Source organism: Crotalus tigris, unplaced genomic scaffold (genome assembly GCF_016545835.1).
Source record: "Crotalus tigris isolate CLP2741 ecotype Arizona unplaced genomic scaffold, ASM1654583v1 scf7180000018306.2785112, whole genome shotgun sequence".
Classification (NCBI taxonomy): domain Eukaryota; kingdom Metazoa; phylum Chordata; class Lepidosauria; order Squamata; family Viperidae; genus Crotalus; species Crotalus tigris.
This window is the reverse complement of record NW_024096934.1, coordinates 603,852-629,470: the sequence shown is the minus strand read 5'-3', so window position 1 is coordinate 629,470 and position 25,619 is coordinate 603,852. Positions and strand designations below refer to the sequence as shown.

The following is a 25,619-nucleotide window of genomic DNA, read 5'->3' as shown; positions in this document are numbered from 1 at the left end:
GTATGCATTCTCCATCACTGGAGGTTTTAAAGAAGAGACCGGACAGCCATTGGTGCAGAATGGCATAGGACAGGGGTAGGCAACTTGGCTGTTTTATGACTCGTGGACGTCAACTCCCAGAATTCCTGAGCCAGCATGTCTCAGGAATTCTGGGAGTTGAAGTTCATGTCAGAATCCAATTATATTTCATCTTTAAATTATCAAATATAGAAACTCCCAATTCTGCCTTCTCTGGATTCTGCCATAAGAGGGAGAGAAGGGGGAGAACAAAGGGGCTTTATGGCCCTCACTTCCTTCTTTACACTTCAAAGAGCTGAATGCTGAATGTGTGTTTATTGTAACCTCGAAGCGTTAACATACCAAAGGAGGGAAGTTGCCTTTCATGTAGTTATCTGAAGTCTCCATCCAGACGGAAGAAAGAAGAAAGGGAGTGGAATTGTGATACTTGAAACTATCACTGGAAGGGGGGTTGATTGGGTGGGACTACTGGGGAACCCCTTAAAACCTTGAATGGGAGAGCTTGGACCCCAAGTCCTGTCTAGCATGCCTGCAACCATTTTCTCTTAATAAAGGATTCCTGTTGGAAGAATTATTCCAAGAGTTCTGTCTTCTTAAGATGCAAAGTGGGGTGGGTCCTTACAGTTCATGAGTCATAAAAGAGCCAAGGTTGCCTACTCCTGGCGTAGGATCTCCTGCTCAAGCTAAGGGTTGGACTAGAACAGGACTTTTCAACCTTTCTACCAATTGTACTACTTTTAGGATATGGCAATATTCGAGTACCACCTAGCAAGGTGTCAGAAGCTTGATGACCCAAAAAAAAAAAAACCTGTTCAAAGTTGCAATCGCACTGAAATGACTTATGACCATTTTTCACACTTATGACCATTGCAGCATGCCCAGAATCATGTGATTTATATTTGGATGCTTGGCAACTGATTCATATTTATAATGGTCACAGTGTTCCAGGGTCATGTGATCCCCTTCTGCAACCTTTTGACAAGCAAAGTCAATGGCAGGGCTGCTGGTGGCCAAGTGCTAAGGCGGGACTTCCTTTCCTCCCTCCCTTCCTTGCCTCCCTTTTTCTCATTCCCATCTCCTTCTGAAGGAAGAATTTGAACCCCCTCCCCATATTTTCCCTCTTCCATATATTGATTAAACAAGGAAAGGCCTCCAGAGACAGAAAAGAAAAGCTGCTGAGTGAACTAGCTTAAAAAGGCACATTCCCTTTTAAGAATTAGCTACTGGCTAGAAAAGTAAGGAGCGCAGCCGGCACTTAAGGAAGAAAAAAAATGTAAGTACTGGCTGCCGGCTAAGGCAACCTCCCCAAATGGCTCCATTCATAAGTAAAGAAATGCTACAGGCACAATCCATTCAGGAGAAAAATACTTCAAAATTCCTTGCAGCAACACTTGGAACAGCTAACAACAGCAGAGCAATAGAAGCTAACACCATCAGCCAAATAGAAATTGCCAAACACTCCTTAAGAACACAAAGCCCTCATTGCACAAATCCCAGGACTTCAAAGTCACAAAAGCACATAAGAATCCTTCCACTCTCCATCTCCTTCCCTCCTCCGTGCCTCACCTCCAGCCATTGCTGCCTTTTTCCACTCCTCTTGGAGGGCGACCCCTCTCCCGCTGCATTTCTTGCCTGTTTGCTGCTGCCAATACAGGTGGCTGCCACAGCAGTTATAGATCGGCTCATGGCCAGCCTGCTTGATCTCCTCTGCTCTCCCCCTACCCTCCTCCTCCTCTTCCTCCTCCTCCTCCTCCTTTCCCTTCAGTGCAGCTAGAGCTGACTCTGCCTCCTTCCAAGGCTGCTGCTTTTTTTCTCTCTCCCTCTCCCACCCAAACTGCCTCCTTTTATAGCCTCTCCTATCTCTGTCCCCCTCCTCCTCCTTTCTCATGGGGGAGGGTGAGCAAGAAGTGAGCCTGGGGCCTTTGCCTCGCCCCAGCCACTCTGCAGCTCCAGAGAACTCTCTCTCACTGTAAGTCCTTGCCTGTTCTGGCTCTTTCCCTCCCCCATTACAGTTGGCTAGGCAGGGCTGCGTACCACCTGCCTTTCATTAATGTACCACAAGTGGTACACGTACCACCAGTTGAAAAGCCCTGGACTAGAAAACCTTCACGGTCCCATTCAACCATATTATCCTATGTTTGATAAAAGGCTGCAGAGATATTTATCTTGGGTCATTGTCAGTGGATTTAACTGTGACTAACCAAGGCTTGGATTGGAGGCTGTCTGCCTTTAGTATTCTCAAATATCAGTATAATAGGTAGCATATGTAATGCTTTATGTGTAGATCCTGACTTACGACTAGTTGCTTAGTGACCAAACTTACGATGGATCCAAAACAAGGGGACTTGCAACCCAGGTTTGAAGGCCGTCTCTGCAATCACATGACCAAAATTCGACTGCTGGCAGCACACCATATTTACAACTGTTTGCAGCATCCTGCGGTCATGTGACCACCTTTTATGGCAGTTTTGCCAAAAACCAGGCATTTGCAGCTTTCAGCAAGACCACATCCAGAGCAAACCACTGGTTCGCTTAACAAACCATGGTGATTTGCTTAACCACCAGCACAAAAAAAGTCATAAGATCAGATTGGTCGCATGACTGACTTGTTGAATGACCATCAAGTCATAAGGACGGTAATGGGCAAGCTCCACTCTGTTCGTATGTCGAGAACTACCTGTACAGAGGAAATGGGGTTGGAGAAATCAGTTTTTGTTATTTCAGCATCAGTGAGGGAGACTCACACTTAAAGTATCATTAAAAGCAACTGCATTGTGGCTACAGGTGAACTTTTTCAGCAAACGAAAAATTGGTTACAAGGGGTCCTTGGTGGTTTCTGAGCTTGGTTGTTTTCTTGCAGACATTTCATTACCTAACTAGGTAACATCATCAGTGCTAGAAAGGAGTGGGGGTGGGATGATGATGATGAGGAGGACTGTGGGGTCCTTGGTGCTCTCTGAGCTTGGTTGTTTTCTTGCAGACATTTCATTACCTGGTTAGGTAACATCATCAGTGCACTATCAATCTAAATTCAATAATCTGTTAATCAAAGTACACTAATATAAGTGTGAGGTACTTGTTGCTGTCTGTTGTTTTCCTGCAGACATTTCATTATCCAACTGGATAACAATATAAATATAATACAATATAAAATGAGAGTAGACTCCACTCCCTGCTAGCACTGATGATGCTACCTAGTTGGGTCACGAAACGTCTGCAAGAAAACAATCAAGCTACAAATACTCTCCTCTATCAAAAATCCATTACTTCCAACAAACAAGGATTTCTGACAAAGTTCTTTTCATGGTTACTCCTTTTCTTTTGCACTCCCTTCAAGGTCTCTTCTACTTCTTGGGCTCTATCGTTAACTTCAGTCAAGACCCTGATGTGCACTTCAAATACATCCAAGCTGCTTGTAAGACTGGCCAAATCAAAGAGGTGGAAAGAATTTGCAGGGAGAGCAACTGCTACGATCCAGAACGGGTGAAGAACTTTCTCAAGGTAAAAGGATAAGAGTGACACCTCCTCCCCTTTTCATTACTTACTTATTAATAAGTAAGCAGCCTTACTTATTACTAAAGGCCATATTGGTTGTCTAAATGGTGAGAATAGTCCAGAGTTTTTCAAACTTGGTAACTTTAAGATGGGTGGACTTCCATCCTGCAGGGGAATTCTGGGAGTTGAAGTCCATAGGTCTTAAAGTTGCCAAGTTTGAAAAACATTGGACTAGGCCAGGGGTAGGCAACCTTGGCTCTTTTATGACTCGTGGACTTCAATTCCCAGAATTCCTGAGCCAGCCATGCTGAGGGGAAAGGGAGAGGTTTCCATGCTGAGCCAGGCTGGCTCAGGAATTCTGGGAGTTGGTCCACGAGTCATAAAAGAGCCAAGGTTGCCTATCCCTGGACTAGGAAGAGGTTGAGAAAGAGCCTGGAGGAATCCAGACAACCCCGGTTGAATCCACAGATGGGATCGGAGTTTGTAAGCATAAAGAGCGGCATGGACCAGTTTGCCTGGGAAGAAAAACTCCATGTTTGAACTCGTGAAATAAAATAAAAGCTCCAAGGTTTTTATTTTATTTATTTTTTTGCAAGTTTCCAGGACTCTGTACCTTACCCCTAATTCATGCATGAAATCTTACTGATCTAGGTGACTCTTTTCATTGGTCAAGATAGTGCTGGAGGGCTTGACCTTAGCATTTATTTTTTTTAGCTTACGTATTTACTTGTTGAGCTTATATGTTCAGGTCTCTGAGCAACCATTTCATGCAGTAGCATGAGAAAACTGAAGTAAAACTTTCGGATTGTCAAAAGCTGAACCTTAAATGTGGTGTCCGTGATTCTCCCTGAGTTTGGTTGCTTTCTTGCAGACATTTCATTACCCAACTAGGTAACAACCTCAGTGCACTTAAATCAGTGACACCTCTACTGTAGACAGATATGATGCCCTTCTTCCTGAATAATAAGGGTCTTGATTCAGCTCCCTTCTGAATTTTCACCAGACAAGTGCTCTTTCATTGAAAGGAGGGAAATTTAGATCAATAATTTGTGTATAAACCCTGTCAAGAGCCACTTATGAGAAGAGATAGTCTTTATGCACACCTGTAAGAGAAACATTTTGCACCTTGGACAGAGATGTGAAATAAGTATGTCTGAAGGCAGATGTTTCTTCTGTGGGGTCCTTGGTGCTCTTTGAGCCTGGTGGTTTTCTTGCAGACATTTCATTACCCAACTAGGTAACATCATCAGTGCTAGAAGGGAGTGGCTAGTGGCTAGCCCCGTGGTGGCGAACCTATGGCACGGGTGCATAGGCGGCACATAGAGCCCTCTCTGTGCGCACGTGCGCTGTTGCCCCAGTCCTAGGCCTTCAGCTGGGTTTTATAAAACTTTTTTGCTTTAGGCCTCCGTTGCCGTGTGCAAAAAAAAAAAAAAGGTTCAATCACTCAATCAATGTCAACTTCTCGCAAGAAAAAAAAAAGATCTCGCAAAGTTGGAATGGATTGATTGAACTTTTTAGTCCCACCCAGTCTGCCGTTACCACTGCAGCCACACCCACCCTATGGGCCACACCCACCTCTGCAAAACAGAGACCTAAAACTACTGCTCTGGCATAAGCAGCCATTATAGATAAGGTTGCAATTGCCACTCATTCGGATTGTCTGGGGAGAAAACAGGCAGAAGGGTTGACTAGGCCTAGGGCAGGGGTAGGCAACCTTGGCTCTTGTATGACTTGTAGACTTCAACTCCCAGAATTCCTGAGCCAGCATGGGGGAACTATGGCCCCCTCATGACTCGTGGACTTCAACTCCCAGAATTCCTGAGCCAGCCATGCTGAGGAGAAATGGAGAGGTTTCCAAGCTGAGCCATGCTGGCTCAGGAATTCTGGAAGTTGAAGTCCACGAGTCATAAAAGAGCCAAGGTTGCCTACCCCTGACCTAGATGGTAGGTAGGTAGGTAGGTAGGTAGGTAGGTAGACAGACAGACAGACAGACAGACAGACCTAGATCAGGGGTAGGCAACCTTGGCTCTTTTATGACTGATGGACTTCAACTCCCAGAATTCCTGAGCCAGCCATGCTGAGGAGAAATGGAGAGGTTTCCCTGCTGAGCCATGCTGGCTCAGGAATTCTGGGAGTTGAAGTCCACCAGTCATAAAAGAGCCAAGGTTGCCTACCCCTGGCCTAGGGTTTCAAGTTTACTCAGCAGCCTTCTTGGAAAGCAACTTACAAATCATCGTTCTTTGTGTCCATCGTTTTCTGATCAGTCTGTTGTCTTTTGTGCTGTTCCCGGTGTTCGTGGAATATTCAGGACATGTACCAGGTAATTTTCCATTGGAGGCCGTGCCGATCAGCTCGTGCCTTCCGTTTCCACTCCTGCGTAACCGTTATAGCTGGAGAATTCTGGGAGCTGTAGTCCTACTGCAGTTGTTAGGGCACCAGATGGAAGAAATGGTGCACAAAGTTAAATTTTGGGGATTTGATCTTGAAAATAAGGCAGGGGTGTGGCTTAATTGGCAGCCTTAGCATCCCTACTTACTACAGGTAGTCCTTGATTTACGGCCACCATTGAGCCAACATTTCTGTGGCTAAGCGAGACAGTTAAGTGGGCGTTACCCCATTTTGCGACCTTTCCTGCCACAGTTGTTAAGTGAATCACTGCAGCTGTTAAATTGGTAACAGGGTTGTTAAGTGATTCTGGTTTCCCCCATTGACGTTGCTCATCAGAAGGTCACAAAAACTGATCACGTGACCCCGGGACACTGCGACCTTCCTAAATACACGCCAGTTGCCAAGCGCCTGAATTTTGATCACATGATCATGGGGATGCTGCAACAGTCGTAAGTGTGAACAATGGTCGTAAGTTGCTTTTCTCAGTGCCGTTGTAAATTTGAACGGTCACTAAACAAACGGTTGTAAGTCAAGGACTATCTGTCGTCTCCAGTTTATTCCTGCAGAGAGGAGAGGAACTTCACTTTTTATGAAATTCAGCATGAGTTGCCAGTGGAGTTTCCTAAAAAAAACCCCAACATTTTGTGCTGAAATAAACTGATATTCTACACCAGGGGTCTTCAAACTTGGCCCTTTGATGACTTGTGGACTTCAGCTCCCAGAATTCCTCAGCCAGGCACGCGTGCCTGAGGAATTCTGGGAGTTGAAGTCCACAAGTCATCAAAGGGCCAAGTTTGAAGACCCCTATTCTACACAAAAAAACCCCAGATAACAAAAATAAAGCAGAACAAATCAGTTTTAAACCAAATTATGTTCACCTATTTCATACATGCACTATATAATGTAATATGTAGAAAATTGTAGATTTCCTTAAATTTTAAAATAAAAAAAAATGATAAACCCAGATAGGGAATTGAAAAAGCCAGATATGGATTTAAAAACCCAGCACTAGTAACTTTGGGGAGTAGTTGTAAATTCTCCCAGAAGGGGCCTCTGGGAAGGGGCCACCAGCATGTTTGGCTGGTGAATCCTGAAAGTTGAAGTCTACACATCTGAAACTTGTCAAGATTGTACACCCCTGGCCTAGAGCTACATTATACGGCTCCTGCTTTTAAAAGCTTCAGCACCCAGCTTCAAACATTTGGCTTCCAAGCAAGAATCTCATTGAATAAGGTGAAATCTTTCTTTCAAATGAAGGCAGCCTTGACCATCAATCCACAACTTTACCTATACACACACATACTAGGAAGCAGAATTAGGGGGGTGTATTTTTCCTGTTGGCAAAAATTTCCCTCTCTGGATATCTGGGAATTGTTTAACCACTGCAGTTTATGAGCCTGGGGGGGGAGGGGGGAGGGAAAACAAAACGCCTATATCTTATTTCTTGCAATCCCAGAGTTCATCCTGCACACTCAAGAACTGCTGCAGCTGATTAATACCGATGCTTAGAATAGGCTTGTAATCCTTTGTGGTCCTGTGCTTTTGGTCAAACTCTTTTGGGGACCCGAGCTGGCTGGAAAGCTGTGTTTGGATCCTCCATCGCTTTAAAAGGACTGTAGGAGCTTGAGAAGACGGAGACCTTAAAACATGTCCTTTCAAGGAAATATTTGAATGGGAATTCAGCTATTCCTGGCTAGTTGACCTCTTGGGCTTATCCATGCAAAGATTGATCCCATTGTTTGGTTGCCATTTTATATTTGAAATCCTGGATAAAAGGTTAAAGTAATTGTGTTTCAGATTATTGTTGGCTTTTTGCTGTAGAGCTGAGTAGCCCCAGACAGCCATTAAATCAGTGGTTCTCAACCTTTCTAATGCCGCGACCCCATAATACAGTTCCCCATGTTGTGGTGACCCCCAACCACTTATACATCACCGGGTGCCAGGGGTGTGGCCAAAGAAAAGGGGGGAAAAATGGCGGACAGCCTTGTTTGGCGACCCCCCGTGAAATAGTTGTTCGACCCCAAATGGTCCCGACCCACAGGTTGAGAACCACTGCATTAAATAAATAAACAAATCCCCGTTTTCCATTTGCAGGAAGCCAAGTTGACAGACCAGCTCCCGCTGATCATTGTTTGTGACCGCTTTGACTTTGTTCACGACCTGGTCCTGTACCTGTATAGGAACAATCTCCAAAAATACATTGAGATCTACGTGCAAAAGGTAAGATCATCTAATAAGGCACAACTTTGGTTCGTTTTTTTTTTAAATTTTCATTTATTTATCAAATTTAGAACACACCCGTCTCCCTCAGAGAGGGACTCTGGACAGCGGGCAAATAAAATATTAAAACATAAAAACTGTATGTAAAATTTAAAAAGAGGCTAAGATTATTACAATTCAACATTTAAAAAGTTAATTAAAAGGCAGGTCGCAAAAGGGGATTAAATGACCCTGGGACACTGCAGCCGTCAGAAATACGTGCCCGTTGCCAAGCGTCTGAATTTTGATCCCACGATTAGAGGGATGCTGCATGATTGTGAAAAACGGGTCCTACATCACTTTTTTTTGGTGCTGTGTAACTTCCGTGGTCACTAAACAAGTGCTTGTGAGTTGGCGATGGTGGCAAAGGCTTGTAAGTTGAGGACTGCCTGTATATGCCGTCTAATGACTTGACCTGACCTGACCTGAATTGAATTGAATTATGGCTGCAGGTGAACCCGAGCCGTCTGCCAGTGGTCATTGGGGGCTTGTTGGACGTGGACTGCTCTGAAGATGTCATCAAGAACTTGATGTTGGTGGTGAGAGGTCAATTCTCCACTGATGAACTTGTTGCCGAAGTGGAAAAAAGGAACAGGTAACTTCCTGTGAATTCCCATGTTTCAGTTCCAGGCATAGCAGCTGGCTGAATATAGTCCAGTGGTTCTCAACCTTTTTAATGCCACGACCCCCAACCGGTCGTAAGTCGAGGACTACTCAACCGGTCGTAGGTCAAGGACTATTCAACTGGTGCAGCATTTGCAGAATGGGACTTTTGGCGGGCTCAGCAGGGCAGAGATAGCCTGGACAATTCCTATTGGCTTTTGAAAGCCAATAGAATTAGACTCTATTCAAGAGAGTCTATTCTATTGGCTTTCAAAAGCCAATAGAATAAAAGGGAGTAGCACAGCTAAGGAAAAGGGGGGGAAAATGGCGGATTGCGTTGTTTGGCGACCCCCATGAAATGGTTGTTCGACCCTAAATGGGGTCCCTACCCACAGGTTGAGAACCATTGATATAGTCCATATTTATTTCATTCATGACTGGCTTGGGAATTCTGGGAGTCGAAGTCCACAAGTTGGGTATGAAGGACGAGGGGGGACATGATAGCAATCTTCCAATATCTCGGGTTTCCACAAAGAAGAGGGAGTCAAGCTATTCTCCAAAGCGCCCGAAGACAGGACAAGAAGCAACGGATGGAAACTGATCAAGGAGAGAAGCAAGCTAGAACTAAGGAGAAACTTCTTGACAGTTAGAACAATTAACCAGTGGAACAACCTGCCTCCAGAAGCGGTGAATGCTCCAACACTGGAAATTTTTAAGAAGAAATTAGACAGCCATTTGTCCAAAATGGTATAGGGTTTCCTGCCTGAGCAGGGGGTTGGACTAGAAGACCTCCAGGGTCCCCCCCCCAACTCTTGTTGTTGTTGTTGTTGTTATGATGATGATGATGTCTTAAAAGTTGCTGAGATTAGGGACCTGTATCCTAGAAGGCAACAACTGCCAGCCCAATTTGGGAGCTGTCTAAAACCCAATGCCATTTCCTCCTTAGGTTGAAACTTCTCCTACCATGGCTGGAAGCAAGAATTCACGAGGGTTGCGAAGAACCGGCTACCCACAACGCCCTGGCTAAAATTTACATCGATAGCAACAATAACCCGGAAAGGTTTTTACGAGAGAACCCCTATTACGACAGCCGCGTGGTGGGGAAGTACTGTGAGAAGAGAGACCCACATCTGGCTTGTGTGGCTTACGAGCGAGGACAGTGTGACCAGGAGCTTATCAATGTGAGTTTCTTGGAAAAGAGGTTGGTGAAAAAGGAGAGGAAGGGGGTTGTTGGTTCTCCCTTCTGAGGCTGAGGAATCTGCTTGGTATAGATCGGCCTCGTCTTACAAGCATATTTGGAAGCTGAGCTACAAATGTTCTCTTCAGTTGGTCTCGTATGCATTGATAATGGCGTCAGTCATTGTACAGAGCCATTGATAAGATAAGAAAAGATAAGTAAAGATAAAGATAAGATAAACTTTATTGTCATTTTTTTTTAACTGTGGACACACAGCACACATCAAAAATGAAATTTAGTTGCCCACTCTCAAAGTGAACACAAACATGGCACACACCTAAACATACTGTGTACAACATATGTATAGACCAGGCATAGGCCACCTTGGCTCTTTCATGACTCGTGGACCAACTCCCAGAATTCCTGAGCCAGCCACGCTGAGGAGAAAGGGAGAGGCTTCTAAGCTGAGCCATGCCGGCTCAGGAATTCTGGGAGTTGGTCCACGAGTCATACAAAAGCCATGGTTGCCTACTCCTGGGGTAGACCCACACTCCTACATATACATAACGTATAAATATTAAACCCTGACCATCTTGAATATATAACGAAAGGAGGAAGCTTGAGAGTTCATAAACTGCAAAGACCGTTTTTAAACATTCTTTGTGGCCTTTTGAGCTTGATGGCTCATGAGAAGCGAAGCCATGGCTATCCTGGTTTGTACATTTGTGGGAACTGAGTCTAGACTCTGACTTGTTCAGAGCTCTGCAAGAAAAGCCTGTTCTAAGGGTCCAGCATATTTATTTATTTTCCCCTTTGCTTTTTCAAACCACGTCCTGAAACTTTGGGGTCTTCGGTTTTCTGTGATCTTGGTGGTTTTCTTGCAAATGTTTCATTACCAAACTAAGTGACATCATCAGTGTTCGGTGCTGCTGGTGCTACCTAGCTTGGTAATGAAATACAGTCGCTGTAAGAAAACAGCCAAGCTCAGAGAGCATCAAGGACCCCCGAATTCAACCCTGAAGTATAAATACTCTCCTCCACTCGTCCTCACTGTGTCAACCCCTTTGTCCTCCAGGTATGCAATGAGAATTCCCTCTTCAAGAGCCTCTCCCGTTACTTGGTGCGCCGTAAGGATCCGGAACTGTGGGCCAGCGTGCTGCTAGAAAGCAACCCTTACCGGCGGCCTCTCATTGACCAGGTGGGCTCTCTGAGGCCTCTGTGTTTGCTTGCGTGTGTGGGATGAGTTTGAAAAAAGCCATGCTCAGTTGACTGTTGCACCCAATTTGGTTGCTAGGTTGTGCAGACAGCTCTCTCCGAGACTCAGGATCCCGAAGAGGTCTCTGTTACCGTCAAGGCTTTCATGACTGCTGACCTCCCGAATGAACTTATTGAACTGTTGGAGAAAATTGTCCTGGATAATTCTGTGTTCAGTGAACACAGGTTAGTACTTTCTCTCTCTCTCTCTCTCTCTCTCTCTCTCTCTCTCTCTCTCTCTCCCTCTCCCTCTCCCTCTCCCTCTCCCTCTCCCTCCCTCCCTCTCTCCCTCTCCCTCCCTTTCTCCCCACTCTTCCTCCCTCTCTCTCTCCCCCTTCTCCCCATTTCTCCCCTCTCTCCCTCCCCCTCTCCCCTTCTCTCCTCCCTCTCGTCCCCTCTCCCTATCCATCTATCCCAGTGGTTCTCAACCTTTTTAATGCCGCGACCCGCAACCGGTCGTAAGTCGAGGACTACTCAACTGGTGCAGCACCGTTTGCAGAATGGGACTTTTGGCGGGCTCAGCAGGGCAGAGACAGCCTGGACAATTCCTATTGGCTTTTGAAAGCCAATAGAATTAGACTCTATTCAAGAGCATCTATTCTATTGGCTTTCAAAAGCCAATAGAATAAAAGGGAGTAGCACAGCTAAGGAAAAGGGGGAAAAAATGGAGGACTGCGTTGTTTGGCGACCCCCGTGAAATGGTTGTTCGACCCCAAATGGGGTCCCGACCCACAGGTTGAGAACCACTGGTCTATCCATTTGTCTAGCTAGCTATCTAGCTATGTTTCTATCAATCATCTACCCGCCTACCTACCTATTTAACAAATTAATGGCTGCCCAGCTTACACAGAGGTGACTCCAGGCGGCTTACAACATGAAAAATCATAACATAAAAACCCATAAGCCCCACCACTCATCCATACGGTAGCAGCAATACAGTCAAACCAGCCATTTGGCTCCATCTCCATTTGGGGTCCCCAGTCCCGCTGGAAAAAAACAACTGTCAACGCTGCTAACATTGGATGTTCTTGCTTTGACAAAATATGAAGAGGCAGCCACTCTCTGTATAAGCTGTGTGGGACTTTTAGGGTTAAATTAGATGATGCTGGGAGGGGAGGAGAAAGAATGTGTGTGGGGATTAGTTAAGATAAGAAACAGCTCCCTTCAAACTGATTGGAGAACAATTATGACTGCTAATTAGAGAAGGGAATTATGCTTGAATATTATGTGTTCAGGGGAGGGGAATTCAGATCTTAAAGACTTTTTAGGATAAACAATGCCTGAAAGTTTTTTGAAGTGTTTCGGAACCTTGACAACCACATCGTGAGGGCCTTTCAGAAAAGCAATAAAGTGGGGGCCAACTGTACCAGGGGGAGAATGATGTTCCATAGAGAGGGGGCCACCACCGAGAAGGCTCTTTTTCGTGGGCCTGCAAGATGTCCATCCCTAATTGATTGGGCCCATAACATACCCTGCCTTCCCTTCTTGATGGGTCATTTGATCTTCTCCCCTTTCCCATAATATCTGGACAAATGACTCTCTTCTTTTCATTGTTCAGAATCTTAAAGTAGACAGATCAGAGCTAAGGCTTGTGGTCTCTAAGTTAGTATTTCCAAATCTTGACAACTTTTCAGACGTATAGACTTCAATCCCAGACTTCTCCAACCAGCAGTGCTAACTGGGGAATTCTGGGAATTGAAGTCCATGTGAGTCTTAAATTTGTCTGTTGAAGTCTGGTAAGTCTCCAACTTATGATGCATTTTATTGTTTTTTTTTTTTTTTTAGGAATCTCCAGAACCTCCTCATTCTGACAGCAATCAAGGCTGACCGCACCCGGGTCATGGAATACATCAATCGCCTGGATAACTATGATGCCCCTGACATCGCCAACATAGCCATCAGCAACGAACTTTTTGAAGAAGCCTTTGCCATCTTTCGGAAATTTGACGTCAATACTTCTGCCATCCAGGTAACTTTGACCCTTCACAACCGAATTTGATGTGCCAATGATGGCCAAAAGTTGCTTTTATCTTTGATCTTGAGTTCCACCTCCCGGTGCGCCGCTAGATAAAACCCATCCGGTCTTTGCTAAAGTTAGCATTTATAATACACACTTTTTTGTGTGTGGGGGGGAGGGTCCTTGGTGCTCTGTGGGCTTGGTAGTTTTTTTTTGCAGATATTTCATCACCAAACCAGGGAACTTCATCAGTGCACTACTCTGCTCAGTCTGTGGAGATTTTCAGTCATTCATGGTTGTCCCAAAGGTGCTTTTTCAAAAGGCAACTGGACTTTGTTTTCTCCTTGGAGACGTTTCGCATCTCATCCAAGAAGCTTCTTCAGTTCTGACTGAATGTGGAGGATGGAAGCATCCACAAAGTACACATTTTGCACAGAGAGGACCGCTGGTTTGAAAGAGGGGTCAGAAAGGCCATCTATATTAAGATTGAACAGTCCTCTCAACAGAGGGGGGGGGGGAATACCACCTATCTCTTGTTTACAACAGTCCTTTCAGCAGTTCCAAGAAGGCTCCATACCTATTTGCATGGTTCAGGTGATCATGAGGGCACAGATAAATCTCCAAGTGGTCTTAACGACTCTCTGAAAGAGTGCTAACAACCAGATGGCTGCAAAGAATATAAATCCTTCTATCCTCCACCATTCAGTCAGAACTGAAGAAGCTTCTTGAACTAGAAGCGAACCATCTTCAAGGAAAAAAACAAAGTCCAATTGCCTTTTGAAAAAAACACATCTTTGGTACTTAGTCAGTAGAGTATTGTACTCAGTTTGCTGTTATTAGTTGCCAAGTCGTGTGCGACCCATCGCGACCTCATGGACAACGTTCCTTCAGACCTTCCTGTCCTCTACCATCTTCTGGAGTCCATTTAAGCTCACACCTCCTGCTTCAGTGACTCCATCCAGCCCCCTCATTCTCTGTCATCCCCTTCTTCTCTTGCCCTCCATCTTTCCCAGCATTAGGCTCTTCTCCAGTGAGTCCTTCCTTCTCATTAGGTGGCCAAAGTACTTGAGTTTCAACTTCAGGATCTGGCCTTCTAAAGAGCAGTCAGGATTGATCTCCTCTAGGACTGACCGGTTTGATTGCCTTGCAGTCCAGGGGACTCGCAGGAGTCTTCTCCAGCACCATAGTTCAAAGGCCTCAATTCTTTGGCGCTCAGCCTTTCTTATGGTCCAACTTTCACAGCCATACATTGCAACTGGGAAAACCATGGCCTTGACTATACGCACTTTTGTTGGCAGGGTGAGGTCTCTGCTTTTTAGTATGCTGTCTAGATTTGCCATAGCTTTCCTCCCCAGGAGCAAGCATCTTTTAATTTCTTGGCTGCAGTCCCCATCTGCAGTGATCTTGGAGATGGGGCTGGAATTTGTTTGCACCCTTTCACCCACGTATGTTAAGCGGACTCAGTTCCGAATGTCTTTGTTTAAAGTGCCTATAACCTCGATCTGTCTGGCTAATGATGTAGTTCAATGGTTCTCAACCTTTTCCTTCAAAATGGACCCTTTTTAAATACCTGTTGTGGCTATGGACCATAGCCACCGATCCCCCAAAACTCAAGATTTAAATCATAACATTTTTTCAAGCCTTTCTTGGACCCCGTATGATCACAATGTGGCCCCCCAGGGGTTTGCAGACCACGGGTCAAGAACCACCGATGTAGTTTTTTAGTTCTTAAAAGTCAAGTCTTCTCCTGCTCTTTGGATTTTCTGATCATTGCTTCCTTGCACCACAAGAGGTTTTCCTAACTGTAACTGAGTCCACCTTTGCAAGGCTCTTGCTCTTTTCCTAGGTTTTGATCGAGCACATTGGGAACCTGGACCGAGCCTATGAGTTTGCTGAGCGTTGCAATGAGCCTGCCGTGTGGAGCCAGCTTGCCAAAGCTCAACTCCAGAAAGGGATGGTGAAGGAAGCCATCGACTCCTACATCAAAGCAGACGATCCGTCGTCCTACATGGAGGTTGTCCAGGCTGCCAACACAAGCGGTAGGGAATTGGCACTGTTTTTCTTCCTCACCCCTGCTCCCCATTAAGTAGCCTTCGTGAGAACACAAAATACACCTCCCGTGGCTCTAAGTCAGGGGTAGGCAACCTTGGCTCTTTTATGACTCGTGGACTGCAACTCCCAGAATTCCTGAGCCAGCCACGCTGAGGAGAGGTTTCCATGCTGAGCCATGCTGGCTCAGGAATTCTGGGAGTTGAAGTCCAGAGTCGTTAAAGAGCCAAGGTTGCCTACCCCTGGCCTAGATCAATAGTAGGCAACCTTGGCTCTTTTATGACTCGTGGACTTCAACTCCCAGAATTCCTGAGCCAGCCACGCTGAGGAGAAATGGAGAGGTTTCCCTGCTGAGCCATGCTGGCTCAGGAATTCTGGGAGTTGAAGTCCACCAGTCATAAAAGAGCCAAGGTTGCCTACCCCTGCTCTAGATGGAAACAAAGAAGTGTTTCCCGTGGAGAGTGAAAAACTTTTCCAATCTGTTGTTTACAAAAAAAACCTGGAATCTCAGTCAGCAGGCTGGAAAGGCTGAGCTAGAAATTGACTCTGTAGACTCGCGCAGAGTCTCAATAGAAGAGAACATTGGTAGCTCAGGGTTGAACCTGTGGGGTACTTGTTGCTCTCTGAACTTGGGTTTTTTTTTTTTTTTTTGTAGACATTTCATTATCAAACAAACCAACAGTAAACCACAACCTAATTCAAGAACATTCCCACCAACGCTTGACAGGTCAAGCCACTAATGTATAGAAACATAGAAAACTCATGGCACAAAAAGACCCAGTGGTCTATCAAGTCTGCCCTTTGAGAGTTTTTTTTTCTTTTTTCCCTTTTTAATTTATGTATTTAATATAAATAATAATAATAATAATAATATAGTAGTAGTAGTAATAACAACAACAACAAAACAACAACAATAATAATAATAAAGTTGGAAGGGACCTTGGAGGTCATCTAGTCCAACCCCCTGCTCAGGCAGGAAACCCTATACCATTTCGGACAAATGGCTGTCCAGTCTCTTTTTAAAAACTTACAGCGTTGGAGCATTCACCGCTTCTGGAGGCAGGTTGTTCCACTAGTTAATTGTTCTCACTGTTAAGAAGTTTCTCCTTACTTCTAGGTTGCTTCTCTCCTTGATTAGTTTCCACCCATTGCTTGACTCCCTCTTCTTTGGGGCAGCCCCTGAGATATTGGAACACGGCTGTCATGTCCCCCCTTGTCCTTCTCATCATTAGGCTCTTTATTTATTATTTTTGAAATATTTGTACGCTCTTGCTTTTATTTTATTTTTTAAATTTTGTCGGATGATGGAGATGTGCTTATCTCAAGCATGTTTAAACTCAGTTACTGAGTTACTAAGAACTGACCCACTTATCTCTGCTGGAAGTTGATTCCAAGCTTCTGTAAGGTCATCCTTTCTGACATGACTTTTGACCTTCCCTCCTGGCCAGTTGAGGTTATGCCCCCGCGTTCTTGATTTGAGCTTAATATTGAATATACAGGTAGTCCTTGACTTACCCACACAACTGAGTCCAACATTTCTGTTGCTAAGTGAGACATGGGTTAAGTGAATTTTGTCCCATTTCTTTTCTTGCCCATTTTATGACCTTTCTGCAGCGAATCGCTGCAGTCGTTAAGTTAGTAACACGGTTGTTAAGTGAATCTGGCTTTCCCATTGACTTTGCGTGTCCAAAAATCACAAAAGGGGATCACATGACCCCGGGACACTGCAACCGTCATAAATATGAGCCAGTTGCCAAGGGTCTGAATTTTGACCACGTGACCACAGAGGATGTTGCAACTGTTCGTAAGTGTGAAAAATGGCCATAACTGTTGTAAGTCGAAGACTATCTGTACTTCCTTCTAGAACCTTTTTCATGCGCTTAATAAAGTTAATCCAAGACTCCTACCAGTGGTGACAGGGCAAGCCACTAGTAAATAAATAAAGAGCAAACCCCACTGCCTTCTTGCATTGATGATGTTACCTAGTTGGGTAATGAAATGTCTGCAAGAAAACAAGCTCAGAGAGAACCAAGGACCCATCGGATTCCTTGGGGTCCCACTGGCTCTTCTCTCTACCAGATATTTCCTTCTTTTTTGATTCTCTCTGGGTTGTTTATAAAAAGGGCAAAAGCCTCCGAAACGAGAGAAAGCTTCCAACTCATGACGTTGGCCGTCCCTCTTCCTGTCTCCTTCCCCGAGCAAATGCAATTCGAGTATCATCTTCCCCTTTCAACACGGGTCTCTCTTCAGATCCCTTTCTCTGCACACCTACGCACGAAGGCTAGAGGTGGTTACCTCTCCTATGGGAAAAGAGCCCGTGTAGTACATTGTGAAGTACATTTATTCAGCAACAGATGTGTGAACAGACATGCCCAGTATAACGGGTGGATGACAAAGAAGTGGATTGTTTGGCTGACCTGATTTTTTTTTCCTATCCCCCCCCCTCCCAGTTTTGGGAAGCTTGTGTTCCACTCTGCAAGAATGAGCAACTGTTTGGCTCTAATAAAATTCCGCACACAGCCTGATCTTAAAGTAGAAATTAATCGGCACACTGATGCCTCAGTCTTTTTTGATTTCGCCAGGGCTGCACATGCTGGGATGCCTCTCTCTCTTTCCGTCCCCCCCCCCACTTCCCATTCCTGATTTTAAAGGGACATTTGTCACCGGGTGAGCCTGCCCCGACGAGGCTGGCATCGCCATGACCGTTACATCCTTCGCTCCTGCCTCCTTTTCAAAGGACAGGGACTGAACGGCCCCGCAAATGGTTCTTGCGATGTGACTAGGAGCTGGCTCCTCTCTCTTTTTTTGTCCCCCACCTAGGCAACTGGGAAGAGCTGGTGAAGTACTTGCAGATGGCTCGCCGAAAGGCCAGGGAATCCTACGTGGAGACGGAGCTTATTTTTGCTCTGGCCAAAACAAACCGCCTGGCTGAACTGGAAGAATTCATCAACGGGCCCAACAATGCTCACATCCAGCAAGTGAGTGCTTCCATCCTGGGTTTTTAATCTGCAGGTCGAGGGTTTTTCTTAGACTTCTGCCTTCCATCTCTGCAGTCGTTGGGAAGGTCGGTAGTTTCTCCCTCCTCCCATTTCATTTATTTATTATTTGTTATTTTTTTATGTCACCCATCTTCCCTATAAGGTGACTCTGGGCAGCTTTTGTAAGAATTGCCACCCAAACATAGCATTTCTTCCCATCCAACCTCCCAGCCGCTTGTCTGCTGGTTGTTAATGTGATGGAGACTCTTAGGCAGGATTCTGGGAGCCCTCGGTGGGGTGAAGGAAGACGAAAGAACCAGCGTTGGGAAGAAGCTGGTTCGAATCATCACCCTGCCCTGATGTGCTTTGACAGCTCTTGAGCTAGTCATGGGTTCTTCTCCCACCTCCCAAGGTGGTTGTTAGAAAAATAAAGTGAGGAGAAAGTCGGGCTGCTGTCGCTGCTCTGATCTCCTCGTGGGAAGCGCAGAACAAACAGGAGACAACTGAATCTTTAGACTTGATGTGTTGGCTGCAGCTGTAACACACACGGATGATTTGGGCAATGAGATTAGATTGAGTAGATTGAGATTTTGAGGAGGATCTGAAGTGGGGACTAGATCACTGACGGTCTGAGCACAGATGAGGAGGTGTAGTCCAAAGGAGTGAGATTTTGTAGGCAATGGTGGATGCTTGGAGTCAGACCAAACTCTGAAAGAACAAAGTGGAAGTAGGTAGATACAGGTAGTCCTCGACTTATAACCATTGGTTTAGTGACCGATCGAAGTTACAATGGCACTTGAAAAAAGGGACTTACGACAATGCTCACAACCATTGGAGCATCCTGGTGGTCACGTGATCAGAAGCCAGAGATTTAGCAACTTGTATGTATTTATGACGGCTGCAGTGTCCCCGGGGGTCCTGTGATCCCCTTTTGTGACCTTCTGACATGCAAAGTCAACGGGGAAGCCAGATTCACTTAACAACCGTGTGACTAACGTAACAACTGCAGTGATTGGCTTAACAACTGTGGCAGGAAAGGTTGTAAAATGGGGCAAAACAACAACAACTCTTTTGCTTAGCAATAGAAATTTTGGGCTCAATCGCGATTAAGTCAAGGCTACCTCTATAGCATTTTTCCCTTAGTGAATGTCTTGGCGAAAGCACTTTTTAAGGTCTTGGCGAAAGCACTTTTTAAGGTCTGTGGACTTCAACTCCCAGAGTTCCCCAGCCAGCATGGCTGGCTGGGGAATTCTGGGAGTTGAAATCCACATGTCTTAAAGTTGCTAAGGTTGAGAAACGGAGACTTGAAGACTTAAAGCAGTGATCTTCTACGGTTGAAGGTGGAAGAGAACATCAAACCATTAGAGCGTCCTATGTGGGCTGACTTATTAGAGATCTCCATAATTGGAGAAGATCTTTTATATATTTATATCCCACGTTTCATTCAGGAGTTTGAGGTGGCACACTTAATTTTTCCTGTGGTTTCCATCTTGTAAACTAAATAGTGGTCCAACTTCATCCACTTTTGCAGCTGAAGATGGATTAGAACCACTTCTAGTCATTACCTCCAGGATGATATAACAGTTGTTTTTCAGTGTGTTCACATGCTTGGTGGTCAGCCCTGGCATAGCGAGGCGGGGGGGGGGGGACTCCAGCCTTTCCTTTTACCAATAAGCAGCAGACCCACCCATGTCTTCTTGCTTCCGTAGGTTGGTGATCGTTGCTATGAGGAGAAGATGTACGACGCGGCCAAACTTCTCTACAACAACGTCTCCAATTTTGGCCGCTTGGCCTCCACGTTGGTTCATTTGGGTGAATACCAGGCAGCGGTTGACGGGGCCCGGAAGGCAAACAGCACAAGAACTTGGAAGGAGGTAAGTTCCGGGCTTCCAGCGGCTTCTCCGTAACTTTCAGGTTTCACCCCACAAGATGTTGAGGGTCTCAACAGGGAGGAAAATGTCTGATCAGAAGTGATACCTCTGCATTCATTCATTCATTCATTCATTCATTCATTCATTCATTCTCCCGCTTTTATTATTTTTACAAATAAGTTAAGGCAGCAAACGTATCCAACTTGCCTTCCTCCTCCGATTTTCCCCACAACAACCCAGTAGGGTGAGTTGGGCAGGGAGAGAGTGATTGGCCCAAAATCATCCAACCGGCTTTCTTCATGACCAAGGTGAGACTAAAACTCTCAGCAACAAAGATGACAAGGGTTCTGGGGCTAAATCATATGATGAATGGTTGTGGGAACTAGGTATACCTAGCCCAGGGGTAGGCAACCTTGGTTCTTTTATGACTCTTGGACTTCAACTCCCAGAATTCCTGAGCCAGCATGGCTCAGCATGGAAACCTCTCCTTTTCTCCTCAGCATGGCTGGCTCAGGAATTCTAGGAGTTGAAGTCCACGAGTCATAAAAGAGCCAAGGTTGCCTACCCCTGACCTAGCCTATCAAAGAGAAGGTTAAGAGAGGGACATGGTAGCTGCCTTTTGGTACTTAAGGGGCTGCGACAGAGAAGAGGAGATTGATCTATTCTCCAAAGCACCTGAGGGCAGAACAAGAAGTAATGGGTGAAGCTTGTCAAAGAAAAATCAAAACTAGCAATAAACATTTTCTGATAGCGAGAACAATTAATCAGTGGAATAGCTTGCCTCCCGGAGCTATTGAGACTTTCAAAAATAGACCGAACAACCATTTGACCAGGATGGTATAAGGCAGTGGTGGCGAACCTATGGCCCACGTGCCAGTGGTGGCACTCAGAGCCCTCTCTGTGGGCACGCATGCCATTGCCCCAGACCTGCCTTCCCCCGCAGCCCACTCCTCACCAGCAGCTCCCTCGGAGGAGAGTCGCCCCCGAGTTCAGCCCGCGTGGAGCAGTACAGCCAAGGACATGGCAGCTGAGCAGCGGGGACAAGACTTTGCCCTCGCACCCGTCGCGCACAGTTGATGCTGCAGGGCACGGGCGGAGGGTGTGGCTGCCATAGCGCGGTTGGGCCAGCTGGGTGATTGGTGGGCCATGGAGGCGGTGGGTGGCCTCGCCGGCAGATGGGGCAGGCGGGGGAGCAGTTTTTGGGCACTTGTTCTCTAAAAGGTTTGCCATCACTGGTATAAGGTCTCCTACTTGAGCAGGGGGCTAGGCTAGGAGATCTTTGAGTCCCTTCCAGCCCCATGATTCTGTGTTCTCTCTCTCCCTCCCCCTCCTCCCATTTCAGCTGCGGTTCCTCAGATTTCCAGCTAGCATATAACAGAATTTGGGAGACGGTGTGCCTTGGTTTTTTCCCCTTTTCCTAAACAGAACCTCAACCCTCTTGCCTTTTCAGGTTTGCTTTGCCTGCGTTGATGGGAAGGAATTCCGCTTGGCCCAGATGTGTGGTTTGCATATCGTTGTGCATGCCGATGAACTGGAGGAGCTCATTAATTACTACCAGGTAATGAGTCATGTGTTGGTTGCTGTTGTCCTCCTTTACAAGGAAAGTGGTAAAAGTCCCTGTGTCAGGGATACAACTTTGGCAGCTACGTACCTCTGCGTTTCATCTTGCCTTTAGATCAGTGTTTCTCAACCTTGGCAACTTTACGATGTGTGGACTTCAACTCCCAAAATTCTCCAGCTAGCAACGCTAGCTGGAGAATTCTGGGAATTGAAGTCCACACATCGTAAAGTTGCCAAGGTTGAGAAACACTGCTTTAGATTAAGTGGTGGTGGGGGGGAGATGTTCCTTTCAGGTGGGTTAAATGAAGAAACAAAACCTCTTGGATTCAGCTGCAGAGCCTGAACCCTTGTCAAGGACACCAGAACGAGTGTGGATTTGAATCAGACGGTTCCCATAACAAAGTGAACTTATGGATATGAATTACATAAGATGTTGGGGATTTGCCTAGGAAAACTATCGTTTAAGTCTATGAATTGGTGTTGGAACCTCAGAATTAGTTTTGCTTTGACAAAACCATGCAGTGCATTCAATAAACAGTAAGATTTTTGGAAATGGAATGATTGCTGGAGTTTTATTGGGATACTTGGAGCGGGATATTGACACCTGGCTGTTGGAGGTTCTTGACTGATATCTCCCTACCCTTTCTTTTTTTTTTTTCCGCCTAAAAGGACCGCGGCTACTTTGAGGAGTTGATAACCATGTTGGAAGCTGCTCTGGGGCTGGAACGGGCCCATATGGGGATGTTCACCGAACTGGCCATCCTCTATTCCAAATTCAAGCCACAGAAGATGAGGGAGCACTTGGAGCTGTTTTGGTCACGGGTCAACATTCCTAAGGTAACTTTTTCCCGATTGGCGCTTGGTTTGAGGAGGATAGAATTCAGAGCCACCTGCTCCCCTTTAGAGGGGCTGCGTGAAGGAACTGGCTAAAGTGGATAAGTCAGTGGTTCTCAACCTGTGGGTCGGGACCCCATTTGAGGTCGAACGACCATTTCACGGGGGTCGCCAGACAACGCAGTCCGCCATTTTCCCCCCCTTTTCCTTAGCTGTGCTACTCCCTTTTCTTCTATTGGCTTTTGAAAGCCAATAGAATAGACTCTCTTGAATAGAGTCTAATTCTATTGGCTTTCAAAAGCCAATAGGTTGTTTGTTTTAACATTGGAAATTTTGTTGATCAAGATTCGAGGGTCGCAGGAAATAAAAGGAATAAAAGTTAACAAAAAAGAATATAAGTTGAGAGTTTTTGCAGATGACTTGGTGGTTACTTTGTCTCAACCTATTTATTCTGTAGCAATGTTATTACAGCTGATTCACCAATATGGATTGGTTTCGGGTTTCAAGATCAATGTTAATAAGACTAATGCCCACCTTGCAGGAGTGGTTTTTTAAAGTATCTTACCTGGCGGAAATGGCAAAGATTTCGGCTTTCTTAAAAGAACAATCGCAAGAGAAATTTTTTGCTATTTGGGACAAATGGATAAAGTTTATACAATTTAAATTGGATATAAAAAATATTATTTAGCTTTTTTATAACTTTTATTTTTACATATATATATATATATATATATATATATATATTCTATTGTTAATCTTTTTTTTTCTTTTTATACAATTTTTTTATTTTTTTTTTAATTAAGCCTATATTCTGCTCTGGGAAGCTCCGGGGGGGGAGGGTCTGGGTGGTTTGGGGAGGGTGGGGGGAGGGTTGTTTTGGTTTGTTTAATTCTGTGGTTTTTTTTGTTTTGTTGTTATATTGTTGTTTTCTGTTTTTTGTAAAAACTTTTAAAAATTTTTCAATTAAAAAAAAAAAAGCCAATAGGAATTGTCCAGGCTGTCTCTGCCCTGCTGAGCCCGCCAAAAGTCCCATTCTGCAAACGGTGCTGCACCAGTTGAGTAGTCCTTGACTTACGACTGGTTGAGTAGTCCTCGACTTACGACCGGTTGGGGGTCGTGGCATTAAAAAGGTTGAGAACCACTGGGATAAGTGGTATAGACAGAAAACACAAACGGTCAACGAGGAGCAGTTGTTAACAGTGCTGGGAAGAGAACCTCCCGGTGCAGACTTGGTGAGGGACCTTCACTTATTGCAGAGGATGACAAAAATGACTTAGGGATTTGGCACGCTAAGGACAGCCCGAAGGAAGCTGGTCGTTTCATTTTGACAAAAATTGGAAGGCCAGGTATCCATGCTCAGGTACATTAACAAGTGCTCTGGGGATTAAGAAGAAGGTTCAGAAGACAGCATTAACATTAAGAAGAGATTGGTGTAGGGCAGGGGTGTCAAACTCAATTTCATTGAGGGCCGCATCAGCATTGCGGTTGCCCTGGGGGCGGGGTTATACGCAACAGCCACCTGTAGATCCACATTTCAAATGCTTCTAGTCCAGTGGTTCTCAACCTGTGGGTCGGGACCCCATTTGGGGTCGAACGACCATTTCATGGGGGTCGCCAAACCACGCTGTCCGCCATTTTTTTCCCTTTTCCCTAGCTGTCCTACTCCCTCTTATTGGTGGCCACACCCACTTGGGGGTCACCACAACATGGGGAACTGTATTATGGGGTCACGGCATTAGAAAGGTTGAGAACCACTGTTTTAGTCTCTTCAGATGGCCTTCTGTCAGAGACCAATTCTCTACTCCATAGAGCAGGATAAAAAAAATATAGCATCTGACAAGCCTGATTTTCAGTCTTAGGCTTATGTCGTGACTGCAGAAGACCTTTTTCGTTTTGAAGAATGCTGTTTGAGCTTTCTCTATCCTTGTCTTTACTTCAGTGGTCATGTCCCAGCTTTCATGTAGATTAGAACCGAGGTGCGTGATAATAACCACATAATAACATAAGTAATAACCACATCAGTGTAAAGCTTCTTTTCATTGGTCATCTTGATTTGCCTCCTCATAGCATTGCTGGCAATCTACTAATTGGCCTGCCTGACTGCAAAATTAAAACACACAGGATTCCCTTTGGATTATGTTGAGACACCCCAGGAAAAGATCCTTGAAGAAGTTTGACTGATTAACGTTGGAAGCTCATGCTAGATTAGTTGGGCTAGAGAGGCCTTCCCGTGCTTCCATTTACAAAATGCTTTGTTCCTCATAGGTTTTGAGGGCTGCTGAGCAAGCCCACCTCTGGGGAGAATTGGTTTTCCTGTACGATAAATACGAAGAATACGATAATGCTATTATTACAATGATGAACCATCCTACAGATGCCTGGAAAGAAGGGCAATTCAAGGACATCATCACGAAGGTAGGAGATCTTTCTCGACATAACGTCTTTAGTATTTATTTATTTATGAGACTTATATACCGCTTTAAGTGCAAGCACTCTCTAAGCGGTGTACACCAGTAAGCAATGTATATATATTTACATTGCCCCCAACAATCTGGTTCCTCATTTTACCTACCCCGGAAGGATGGAAGGCTGAGTCAACCTTGAGCCGGTGAGATTTGAACCGCTGACCTGCTGAACACAGTCAGCTAAAGTGGCCTGCAGTACTGCACTCTAACTGCTGCGCCACCTCGGCTCTAGTATGTTTCCTTTCTGGTGTGCTGCAGCTGCCAAAAAGGCCAACACAGTGCTAGGCTGCATTAGCAGAGAGATAGAATCAAAATCATGTGAAGTATTAATACTACTTTACAATGCCTTAGTAAGGCCACACTTGGAACACTGCATCCAGTTTTGGTCACCACGATGTAAAAAAGATGTTGAGACTCTAGAAAGTACAGAGAAGAGCAACAAAGATGATTAGGGGACTGGAGGCTAAAGCATATAAGGACCGGCTGCTGGAACTGGATATGTCTAGTTTAATGAAGAGAAGGATGAGGGGGGACATGATAGCAGTCTTCCAATAGCTCAGGGGCTGCCCCAAAGAAGAGGGAGTCAAGCTATTTTCCAAGGCGCCTGAAGGCAGGACAAGAAGCAACGGATGGAAACTCATCAAGGAGAGAAGCAACCTAGAACTAAGGAGAAACTTGCTGACAGTTAGAACAATTAACCAGTGGAACAAC

At 45.3% G+C, this 25,619-nt stretch overlaps 1 protein-coding gene across 3 annotated transcripts in view; it reads left to right on the top strand.

The window, feature by feature from the left end:
• The window catches only part of CLTC (clathrin heavy chain), a 120,212-nt gene that overhangs the window by 73,954 nt on the left and 20,639 nt on the right, over nt 1-25,619 (top strand). For all 3 annotated transcript variants that reach the window (XM_039350005.1, XM_039350006.1, XM_039350007.1), the window contains 13 exons: nt 3,356-3,519; nt 7,996-8,121; nt 8,613-8,755; nt 9,710-9,944; nt 11,016-11,138; nt 11,235-11,380; nt 12,980-13,163; nt 14,998-15,190; nt 18,021-18,178; nt 19,888-20,052; nt 21,500-21,607; nt 22,279-22,446; nt 24,709-24,858. In XM_039350005.1, coding sequence (XP_039205939.1) covers nt 3,356-3,519; nt 7,996-8,121; nt 8,613-8,755; nt 9,710-9,944; nt 11,016-11,138; nt 11,235-11,380; nt 12,980-13,163; nt 14,998-15,190; nt 18,021-18,178; nt 19,888-20,052; nt 21,500-21,607; nt 22,279-22,446; nt 24,709-24,858 — 2,063 coding nt within the window. The remainder of the gene's footprint in view (nt 1-3,355; nt 3,520-7,995; nt 8,122-8,612; nt 8,756-9,709; nt 9,945-11,015; nt 11,139-11,234; nt 11,381-12,979; nt 13,164-14,997; nt 15,191-18,020; nt 18,179-19,887; nt 20,053-21,499; nt 21,608-22,278; nt 22,447-24,708; nt 24,859-25,619) is intronic.